The sequence below is a fragment of the Serinus canaria genome, chromosome 25 (genome assembly GCF_022539315.1).
Source record: "Serinus canaria isolate serCan28SL12 chromosome 25, serCan2020, whole genome shotgun sequence".
Classification (NCBI taxonomy): domain Eukaryota; kingdom Metazoa; phylum Chordata; class Aves; order Passeriformes; family Fringillidae; genus Serinus; species Serinus canaria.
Window position 1 is genome coordinate 9,768,352 of NC_066338.1, and position 9,915 is coordinate 9,778,266.

General features: G+C 63.6%; 2 protein-coding genes across 3 annotated transcripts in view; one reads left to right on the forward strand and one right to left on the reverse strand.

Moving 5' to 3' along the window:
• Positions 1 to 222: 222 nt before the first annotated feature.
• SPRYD3 (SPRY domain containing 3) lies at positions 223 to 6,531 on the forward strand. 2 transcript variants are annotated; one of them, XM_050984056.1, is made up of 11 exons: positions 223 to 331; positions 1,223 to 1,396; positions 1,620 to 1,695; positions 1,782 to 1,906; positions 2,399 to 2,534; positions 2,809 to 2,997; positions 3,533 to 3,682; positions 4,025 to 4,082; positions 4,752 to 4,871; positions 4,946 to 5,100; positions 5,657 to 6,531. In XM_050984056.1, coding segments are annotated over exons 1-11 (1,320 nt in total). In that variant the 5' UTR covers positions 223 to 329; the 3' UTR covers positions 5,792 to 6,531. The 2 variants fall into 2 exon arrangements, with proteins under 2 accessions (XP_050840013.1, XP_050840014.1); XM_050984057.1 differs by having other exon boundaries at positions 230 to 365.
• TNS2 (tensin 2) overlaps positions 6,522 to 9,915 on the reverse strand; it is a 4,118-nt gene continuing 724 nt past the window's right edge. Inside the window, exons 2-8 of the mRNA XM_050984796.1 lie at positions 9,498 to 9,669; positions 9,194 to 9,271; positions 8,524 to 8,601; positions 8,042 to 8,228; positions 7,447 to 7,515; positions 7,333 to 7,362; positions 6,522 to 7,249 (exon numbers count right to left, since the gene is read on the reverse strand). Coding sequence (XP_050840753.1) covers positions 7,108 to 7,249; positions 7,333 to 7,362; positions 7,447 to 7,515; positions 8,042 to 8,228; positions 8,524 to 8,601; positions 9,194 to 9,271; positions 9,498 to 9,669 — 756 coding nt within the window. The 3' untranslated portion in view covers positions 6,522 to 7,107. The remainder of the gene's footprint in view (positions 7,250 to 7,332; positions 7,363 to 7,446; positions 7,516 to 8,041; positions 8,229 to 8,523; positions 8,602 to 9,193; positions 9,272 to 9,497; positions 9,670 to 9,915) is intronic.

Genomic DNA, 9,915 nt, shown 5'->3' on the forward strand with positions numbered 1-9,915 from the left:
CCCCAGTTCCCTCCATTCCCCACAGTCCCCCCCAGTTCTCCCCAGTCCTCGCAGGATCACCCCCCCCCACATCGTCCCAAATTTCCCCGTTCCCCCAGTTCTCCCCATTTCTCCCCGTCCTCCAGGGGGCGCCCTTATGCCTCTCGCCCTATGCCTGCAGCGTCACGTGACCTTGACGCACACTCCCCGCTTTCCCCGTTAGGCTCCGCGTTCCGCCCCCTTCGTCCTCCGATTGGCTGAGAGAGCCGTCAGTCGTGGCGCAGCGCGTGGCGATTAGTCCGCGGGACACAGTGGGCAGGCACAGGGAGGCGGAAGCCAGAGGGACCCGGATGTGAGCGCGGCCCATGGAGGGGGCAGGACCCCCGGTAAAGGACGCTGGGGGCCGGGGGGTTCTGGGGGAGATTGGGGGAGATGTCCTGAGGAGCTCTGGGGAGACGGGGAGAGCCCGGGGTGGGGAGTACGGGAGGGATTTGCGGGTCCTGGGCGGAACTGGGGAGGTCTAGGGGGTCGCATCGTGGAGGGGCGGCCGCTGTGCGGGAGGAATGGGGGGGGCTGGGGAAAGGAGACCCCCGGTACGGGGGGACCTTGGTGTGGGGCAGGGGCCGGGGTTGGGCTGGCAGGTGTGGTTTGGGGGGTTCAGGTGTGATTTGGGTGGTTAGGTGTGTTGAGGGACAGTTTTGGGGGGATCTCAGGTGTGATTTGGGTGTGCCAGGTGTGGGTTTAGGTGCCATTTGGGTGTGCCAGGTGTGGGTTTGGGGTCTCAGGTGAGTATTTACAAGTTTTGGGGGCTCTCCAATTGGTTATTTGGGTTCAGGTGTGTTTTGGGGGTCCAGGTGTGTTTAGAGGGCCTGATGGGTTTTTGGCGGTTACGTGTATTTTGGGGAGTCAGGTGTGTTTAGGGGGCGCAGGTGTGTTTGGGGATTGACTTTGAGAGCTCAGGTGTGGTTTGGGGAGTCAGGTGTGTGTGAGGGTTTCAGATATGATTTGAATGATCGAGTCTTTTTTGGGGGGAAGTTTTGTGGGGGCAATTTTGGGGTGTCAGGTGTGTGTTTGGGGTGTCAGGTGTGAGTTTGGGGAGCGGTTTTGCGGTGTCAGGTGTGTGTTTGGGGGGCAGTTTTGGGGGATCTCGTGTTCTGGGGAGTCCTGTTCGATTCGGGGTGTCAGTTTCGGGTGTGTCGGTCCCGCCCGTCCTTTCGGGGGTCCCAGCGTTGCCTCCCCGCAGGAGCCCCCCAGCCATGGATGACCTGAACCTGCACTTCAGGTTCCTCAACTGGCGCCGGCGCATCCGGGAGATCCGGGAGGTGCGGGAGGGCCGGGACCGGGATCGGGACCGAGATCGGGGCCTGCGCTGCCAGGAACGGGCCCGGCACATTCTGGTGGACGGGGACACCCTAAGGTACCCCGGGGAGCCCCAGGAGGGGCTGGGGGCTCCGGGGGGCACGGGGATGGAAGGGGGCTGGGGGCACCCACAAAAAGGGGCTGAGGGGGGCCGAGGGAGGGGGGGGGCGGAATGGGAGGGGGCTGGGGGAACCCACAGACCTGGGGGGGCTGAGGGTACCCGGGGGGTGAGGGGACTTTCTCAGTCCCCCGGCGCTGTCTCAGCCCCACGCTCCCCGCAGCTACCGCGGCCCGTCGGGAGAGGTCGGCTGTTACGTGGCCCCGCGGCCGCTGACCCGCGACAGCAACTACTTCGAGGTGAGCCGGGGGTGCGGGGGGCGCGGGCCGGCCCGGGGGGCTGTGCCGGGGGGCACGGAGCCCTGACCCCGCCGGGCCGTGCCCAGGTGTCCATCGTGGACAGCGGCGTCCGCGGCACCATCGCCGTGGGGCTGGTCCCGCACTGCCACAGCCTCGAGCACCCCCCGGGATGGGGGCCCGGCTCCGTCGCCTACCACGCCGATGATGGAAAGTGAGTGTCGCGATAGCTGGGGGCGGCGCTGGGGTAGTGGGGATGTCGCGATACCTGGCAGGGAGGTGTTGAGATAGTAAGGAATTTCATGACGTTGGTAGATGTTGGGATGTGAGGTTAAGAATGAGATGATTTGGGATGTCAGGGGTATCGGGATAGCAGAGGGATGTCGGTATATTGGGGAGTATTGGGACCTTGAGGGTGTCAGACATTGGGGAGTGTTGTGATCTCAGGGGGTCTGGGTATTGGGGATATTGGATACTGGGGAGTGCTGGGACCTTGAGGATGTTGGATACTGGGGAGTGTTGGGACCTCGGGGTTGTTGGGTATGTGGGTTGCCAGGGGGCAGCAGGACTGGGAGGTGTTGGGGGGCACTGGGGCTTTGTCATGACATTTGACAAACCTGCTCCAGGTTTGAGGTCCCCATTAGAGACACTCCCCGCATTGACCCCCCCCTTTTTTGGGGTCCCCCCCGGTTTTGGGGTGCCCCAGGCTCTACAGTGGCCGGGCCAAGGGGCGCCAGTTTGGCTCCAAGTGCAGCTCCGGGGACCGGATCGGCTGCGGTGTCGAGAGGGGCTCATTCGGAGCCCCCCCAGCCCAGGTTTTCTTCACCAAGAACGGCCAGAGGGTGAGGGAATCCCCACCCTGCCTCAGAGCACCCTCAAAACTCACCAGGGCACCCCCAAACCTTCCAGAACCCTCTGAACCAGGGTCCTTCTATCCCTTCCCCAGCTGCTCTTTACAAAGAATGGACATAGGATGGGGGGGACCCCTAAATCTTCTGAAACCCTATAGGCTCCAGAGCCCCCCCACTTCTTACTTTGGAGTTTCCCTAAATCCCAGATGAGGGGCCTGGGGGTGCCCCTGAGCCCCCCCTCACCCCCTGACTCCCTCAATTGCAGGTTGGGGGTCTGGGGGTGCCACTGTCTCCCCCAGGGCTGTTCCCAGCCGTGGGGCTGCACTCGCTGGGCGAGGAGGTTCGGCTGCACCTGCCCCCCCCCGGGCCCCCCGAGGATGAGGGAGGGGCCATGCTGGTGGACAGCCTGGAGGAGGAGTGGGGGAGGCTCCACGACGTGCGGCTCTACGGCTCCGTGAGCACCCGGGAACCCGGGGGGGAAAGGGGGGCTGGAGCCTCCTCCAGGACTGGGGATGGCCCAGGGAAGTGAGGAGGTGGCTCAGAATGAGGGTGCAGGGGGGCAGAGTTGGAAGAGGGTGGAGCCCCTCCCTGGGTTGGGAGGTCAGAAATTGAGGTCATGGGGTGAGAAGAATTGGGCTCTGGCAGTTTGGGTAAGGACAGTTTTGGGGATGGGACAAGGCGGGGTCCCCAGTCCTGGGGAGGGCAGAAAGGGGGGCCATGACACGGGGCCAGGGTAGGGGGCGTCCCAGCAGCAACATTGGGAGTCTGGGGGTTCTTGGGTGCCCCTCAGATCCCCTGTGCGTGCCCCCCCGACCGTCTGTGACTCCCCCCCTCAGCCCCTGTGATCCCCTAACTCCCCCGGGACCCCTCAAATCCTCCCACGTGCTGTTTTTGTGTGGGGAAGGGGATGGATTTCGCGGATCTGGGGCTGGTCCGGGTTGGGGGGTGCCCCCTTTTCCCCCGTCTGAGCCTCCCCGCGCCCCCCGCAGGTGTTGGAGTACGTGGGGAAGGGGAAGAGCATTGTGGATGTGGGGCTGGCCCAGGCCCGGCGGCCGCTCAGCCCCCGCAGCCACTACTTCGAGCTGGAGATCCTGGACCCGGGCGAGAAGTGCTACATAGCCCTGGGCGTGGCCAGAAGGGTCCGCGGGGGGCTCGGAATTGGGCAACGGGGGGGCTGGGGGGACAGGAAGGAGGGTGGATGTGGGTCAAAAACGTGGCCTGGGGGTTACACAGGGAGTAAAGGGGGGGCTGGAGCCTCCTCCAGCGCTGGGAGTGGTCAAGGAAGGAGGGGAGGGGGCTCACTTTTGGGGGACGGGGTGGGGCTGGACCTCACCACCGGGCTTTGGCTGGGCTGAAGGGTGTGGGGGGGTGTGTGTCAAAATGAGGGTTTGGGGGGGAAAATTGGGGTGTATAAGTTGGGGGGGGGCTTGGGCCCCCCCGCACTGCCTTCACCTCTCTTCCTCCCCTGTGCCCCCCATCAGGATTACCCCAAAAATCGTCACCCTGGCTGGAGCAGGGGCTCGGTGGCCTACCACGCGGGTAAGCCCCCCAGAAAGTGGGGGGACCCCCAAAATGGGCGGGACCCCCCCCAGATGCCAGAACCCCCCCAAACAGGGGACCCCAATAATGGGACCTTCTCCTACTCTTTCTGCCCCTGAAAGCCCTTTTCCCATTTTTCCTCCCTATTTTGGGTTGCACCCCTATAATGAGGGTCTGGGGGTCTCCCCCATGATCTCGGGGGTCCCCCCTAATTTGGGGGGTCCCCATGGCTCCTCCCTTCTCCCTTCCTCCATCTTTTTCCTCTTCATCCTCTTCCTTTCCCAGCCTAGTATCCTGCCTTTTTTGGGGTGCACTCCTATGGGGAGGTCTGAGGGGTGGTTTCCAGCCCCTCAGCGGGGGGGGTCCCTACTGCCTCTTCCTCCCCCTTTTCCACCCTTTTAGCTCCTTTCTCCCCCTTTTTCCTTCCCCCTATTTCTCTTCTATTTTTGGGATGCAGCTCCATGGGAGGGCTTCTGCTCATGACAGGATTTGGGGATCTCTCTGTGCACCCTTATCCTCAGTTGTCCCCTTTTCCCTTTCCCCTCCTCCTTCTTCTCTGCTTTCTCTGCCCATTTCTCCCCCTTTCTTTGGGGTGCACCCCCATGGAGGGTATCTTGGGGTTTCCCCCATGAACTCGGGGGGTCCCCCTAATTCGGGGTCTTCCCCCAGATGATGGAAAGCTGTTCCATGGCAGCGGGGTCGGGGATCCCTTCGGCCCCCGCTGCTACAAGGGCGACGTGATGGGCTGTGGGATCATGTTCCCTCGGGACTACGGCCGGGACAGCGAAGGTACCGCGGGGCTGGGACACCCCCCGAGGCTGGGTGTGCTTGGGGCGGCTCTCTCACCCTTTTCCCTGCCCCAGGTGACAGCGATGACGCCTCGGAGCCCCCCGAAGTGAAAGTGAAGGTGCGCAACGTGATGTACCTGGAGGAGGAGGAGGAGGAGGAGGAGGAAGAGGAGGAGGAAGAAGAGGATGGGGAGGACATGGAGCAGGAGCAGGAGGGCAGGAAGGTCGTGGTAAGGGTGGGGACACCCCACAAAAAAAAAAAAATCTGTGCCCTAAAAAGGCCCCCACCTCCGAAAAGCTCCTCCTTCACCCCAAAATTCTCCTTTGTGCATCATTGGGAGCCTTTTGAATCAGTCTGGGGGCTGATCCAACACTCGGATTTTGGGAGGGTTGGGGGTGTCCCACCCCCCTAATATTTTAGGGTGACCCCCTGTTTGTCTATGATCCCCACCCCTGAACCCTCCATCACCCCAAAAATCCCCCCTGCACCCCTTGGGTTCCCTTTACAGTGACTCACCCTGGGGTCACCCCCTTTGCCCCTACTTTCTTGGAGATTGGGGTCTCCCCACCCTCCCCTCATATTTTAGGGTGACTCTGCCTTGTGTCCCTGAACCCCCTCCATGTGTTTGTGCCCCCTCACCCCAAAAATCCCCCTGCACCCCCCTTTTGGCTCATCTTTCCTTGCCTTATTCCCCCCTTTACCCCTGTTTTTTTGGGGGGGTAGGTGGGGTCTCCCCCTGCCCCCCCAGTCTCGGGGTGACCCTCCTGGTTTATGCCCCCCCCCAGGTGTTCTTCACACGGAACGGGATGGTCGTGGGGCGCAGGGAGGTTGGGGTCCCCCCTGGGGGGCTCTTCCCCACCGTGGGGATGCTCAGCACTGGCGAGAGGGTCAAGGTGGACCTGCACCCCCTGAGCGGATAAAGGGGGGACCTGCGTGGGGTCCCCCAAAACCTGAAACCCTGCAGTGCTCCTGGTGCCCCCTGAGCCCTCCCAGTGCACTTTAGGGGGTTTCCACAGCAGTGGAGACCCCCCCAAGGTGGTTTTTAGGGGGTTCACTCCTGCGCCCACCCCCATAATTTCACTCTTATGGGGCCTCTTTGTGGGGGGTTCCCCTAATTGAATCCCCTCTCAAAAGTACCCCAGTGTTGCCCCCCTAGATGGTTTTTGGGGGGTCTCAGCCATGGCCCCCCCATTTTTTGGGGACCCATTCCTGCCCCACCCCTGTGTTTTTGGGGGACTCAATCCTGACCCCTCCAATCAGCTCAGTGACTCCCCCAGGTAGATTTGGGGGTCTCAGTCTTGCCCCTTCCACAATGGGTGACCCTTGTGCCTCCCCCAGAGCCCCCCAAATCACCCCCTTGGCCCTCCCCAGCCCACCCAACCCCTCCCACTCCATGCCCCACCCAGTGCCCCCCAAATCACACCTGCGTCCCCTCATCTCTTCCAGCGCTCCCTCTTCTTGGGGGGTTCCAGGGGGCAGAATTTGGGGTTTCCTCATCATGAATGTAACCAGGCCCTTCCAATTCCATGGAACCCCCAGAGTCCCCAGCTCTGTGCTGGGGGCTAGTTTTGGGGTCCCCTTTGACGTTTGCACATGGTGGGTGGGGGTCCCCATGCCACCCACCCCCCCCAAATAAACCCATTTCTTACACCAAAATAAATGTGGATTTATTTGGATTCCTCCAGGACCCCCCAGATTGCAGAGGGCGTCCCTGTGCCCCTTTTCTACCAATCACCCCTTTTCACTTGAGGGGGTGGTTGGTGGGGGGGGGTGTAGGAGGTTTTGGGGGCCCTTCAGGGGCAGTTGGAGGGTCTGGGGAGTATTTGGAGGGGTCTGGGGGCAGTCTCAGGGGGAGTTTGGGGCTCCCCAGTAGGACTTTGGTGCTGAAGATGGGGGAAGGGTGATTATGGGGGTGCCCTTGTGCTCCCTCGAATCGGGGTGTGTGGGAGGGTTTGGGGGGTTTGGGGGTGTTCAGGACCTTGGTGATAAAGGTGATGATGGGGGGGTATTGGTTATGTGTGCATCCCTGTCCCCCCCTTTGCACGGGGTCTCCAGGGGGCTTTGGGGGTCCCAGGGGGTTCTGGGGGTCCCTCAGTGTTGTGTCCCCAGCAGGACCTCGATGAAGACGGGAGAGAGTCTCACTGGGTTTGGAGGGTGCCCCCGAGGCCCCCCTGTCTCGGGGGGCTTTGGGAGTCCCCAGGTGGTTTTTCGGGTGCGGGAGGAGTCCCAGTGTCTCTCAGTGACGCGTTCCCAGCAGGACTTTGGTGACGAAGGTGACGATGGCCCCTGCTGGCTGCTCGGGGTCCAGCTCTGCAAACACGTGGCACGCGTTGCCCCCCCCCGGGGCCCCCGCCTGCTTCGCCACGAACCCGAAAATCCTGGGGGGGCCGGCGAGGGGGGAGGAGTGAGGCCAGAGTCAGAGCTGCGCCCCCCCTTCTTGCCCCTCGGTCTCCCCACCTACCTGGCTGTGGTCCCGTCGGGGTTCGCCCACCTGGGGGGGTTGGAGGGACTGGGAGGTCAGGGAAGGTTTGGGAGGTTGGGGGTCCCCCGTGCCTCCCCTGTGCCCCCCCCTCACCTGCGCTCCTGGGGGTCGGTGCCGCAGTGGGTGACACTGCTCACGGGGTAGTGCCGGCGGAAAAAGAGTCTGGGGGCACCAGTGGGGGGGGCACAGGGTGAGGGGGGGGCATGGGGGGTAGGGCAGGGTTGCTGGGTGCCGAGAGGTTTGGGGGGAGGCCGGGGTTGGTTCTGGGGGAGGTCGGGGTTTGGGGGATCAGTGGTTTGGTGGATTTGGGGTTTACTGGGGTTGGTGGTTCAGATGGGGGTTTGGGGTGTTTGAGAGGCTTTGATCTGTCAGGGTTTGGGGGACTGGGAGGTTTGGGGGATTGGTTTTGGGGGGGTTCAGTTGTTTGGGGGGGGTCAGTGTTTGGGGGGGTTGGTGTTTGGGGGGCTGGGAGGTTTGGGGGGGGTCGGTGGTTTTGCTTTGGGTGGGTTCAGTAGTTTGGGGGGGGTCAGTGTTTGGGGATCTCGGTTTGAAGGGATCGGGTGTGGGGGTTGGGAAGTTTGGGGAGGGTCGGGATTTGGGGTGGGGGGGGTTAGAGGGGTCAGGGTTTGGGATGGGAGGAGTTAGCAAGGTCTGGGTTTGGGGTGGGGGGTGGTTGAGGGTGCCTCACTTGCGCTGCCGGTCCGTCAGGGTGATCCCCTGCACCGACACCTTGAAGTGCACGGGGCTGGGAGGGGGCCGGGGGCACCCCCCCGCACTCGGGGCCCCCTCCAGGAGGGACCCCACGGCCTTGGCCACGGCCTGAGGTCCCGTCAGGGCCTCGGTGCCCACCGAGCCCAGGAATAGCACGGAGCAGGCTGGGGAGCAACAGGGGAGCTGTCCAAACTGGGACCAGAGTCCCCAAAACTGGGACTAGCACCCCAAAACCGGGTCCAACCTCCCCAAAACTGTGACCAGCCTCACCAAAACCGGGACCAGTCTCCCAAAATCAGGCCCAACTTCCAGAAAACCAGGACCTGCCCCCGCAGTGCCCTGATGCCAGCCCCATACAGAGACCCAATTCCCGTGCCTGCACCGCCCCAGTGACCCGCCCCCCCCCAAGCCAGTGCCCCCCACTCCAGTATCCCCAGTGCCCAGAGTGCCCAGCCCCACCTGCCCCCTGCCTCAGGAGGGCTCCAGCCGTGCTGACATTGGGGGGTCCCGACAGCTCCGGGGGCTCCTCCTGCAGCTCTGGGGAGGAAGGCTCAGGGTAGAGGGGGCGGCCCGACCCCCACTGCCCCTCAGGAGCCATCCCGGCAGGGAAAACTGAGGGGCCAGGGGAGTTTGGGGGGACTCTGGAGGGTCCCATCAGCTTTTCAGGGTGGTCCCCGCTGTTTGGGAGTGTCCCCGCACTTTTGTGGGCTCCTGTGGCTTTGGGGGAGGACCCGCGGTTTTGGTGCTCCCGCGGTTTTGGAGGTTCACATGGTTTTGGGGGCTCTCGTGGTTTTGGGAGACGACCCGCGGGTTTGGGGCTCCTGCGGTTTTGGGTGTCTCAGCGGATGTTCAGGGGGTCCACACGGGGGTTTTGTGGTGTCCCCGCAGTTTTTGAGGTGTTCCCTCGTGGGTTTTGGGGGTTTCCCTGGGGAGTTTGGGTAATTTCCTTGAGGAACTCTGTGGGGCTCCCGGGGGGTTTTGGCGTGTCTCTGCGGGGTTTTTTGGGTGTCCTATGGCTTTGGGTTTCTCCCGGGGGCTTTTGGTGTGTCCCAGGAAGGGGCTGGGGTGGTGTACCTGCAGCTGGAGAGTGCGGGGGGGGGTGTCCCTGTGGGGGTTTTGGGGTGCCCACCTGCGTGGGGGATGCGGAGCGTGCAGGGCAGCGAGATGGGGGTGATGGAATGCTGCAGCACCAGCGCTGGGAGGCTCCCTGGGGGGAAGAAGAGTCAGGGCACCCCAAAAGCCCCCTGACGGCCCAAAGCTCCCACAGCTTCCCTCGGACCCCAACCCCTTCCCCCGACCCCCTTGAGCCCCCCCCCCCAAATTCCCCTTGAGACCCAACTGACCCCACAGACCCACAGACCCTCCCACCGACCTCACCTATCCCCACCCAGACCCCCCCCTCTGCTCCCCCCAAGCCCCCCCACCCCCCTCACCGAAGTACGGCTCCTCCGGGGACCCCCGGATTTTGACCCCCCGCGGGCCCGTCTCGATCAGGAAGTGCCGAACCAGCTGCTCCTGGGGATCCCCTGGGAGGCCGGGGGGGGGGGGGGGGGGGTCAGACGCCAGCGAGACCCCCGAGATCCCCCCGCCCCCCCCCAATGTTTTCTCGGGGGCATCCGGGGGTGTCCATGCGGGGCTCCAGGAGGTTTCAGGGGGTGCGGGGGGTGTCCAACCCCCACGGCCCCCCAGAACTGCAGGGGGAGGTCTCTGAGTGGATTTGGGGGTGCTGGTGGGGAATTCGGGGAGATTTTCAGGGGTCCCTGGGGCGTTGGGGGTGTTAGAGCCCTGGGAGATGCCCGAGACCACCCCCCGGCCCCCCAATATTCCACAAGGGGGAGGTGGATTTGGGGG

Excerpts from the sequence above, each read along its gene's own strand:
- SPRYD3 (XM_050984056.1), top strand. Across the intron at positions 1,907-2,398 it reads TACCACGCCGATGATGGAAA|GCTCTACAGTGGCCGGGCCA; the intron begins GTGAGTGTCGCG and ends GGGGTGCCCCAG. Across the intron at positions 3,683-4,024 it reads CCCTGGGCGTGGCCAGAAGG|GATTACCCCAAAAATCGTCA; the intron begins GTCCGCGGGGGG and ends GCCCCCCATCAG.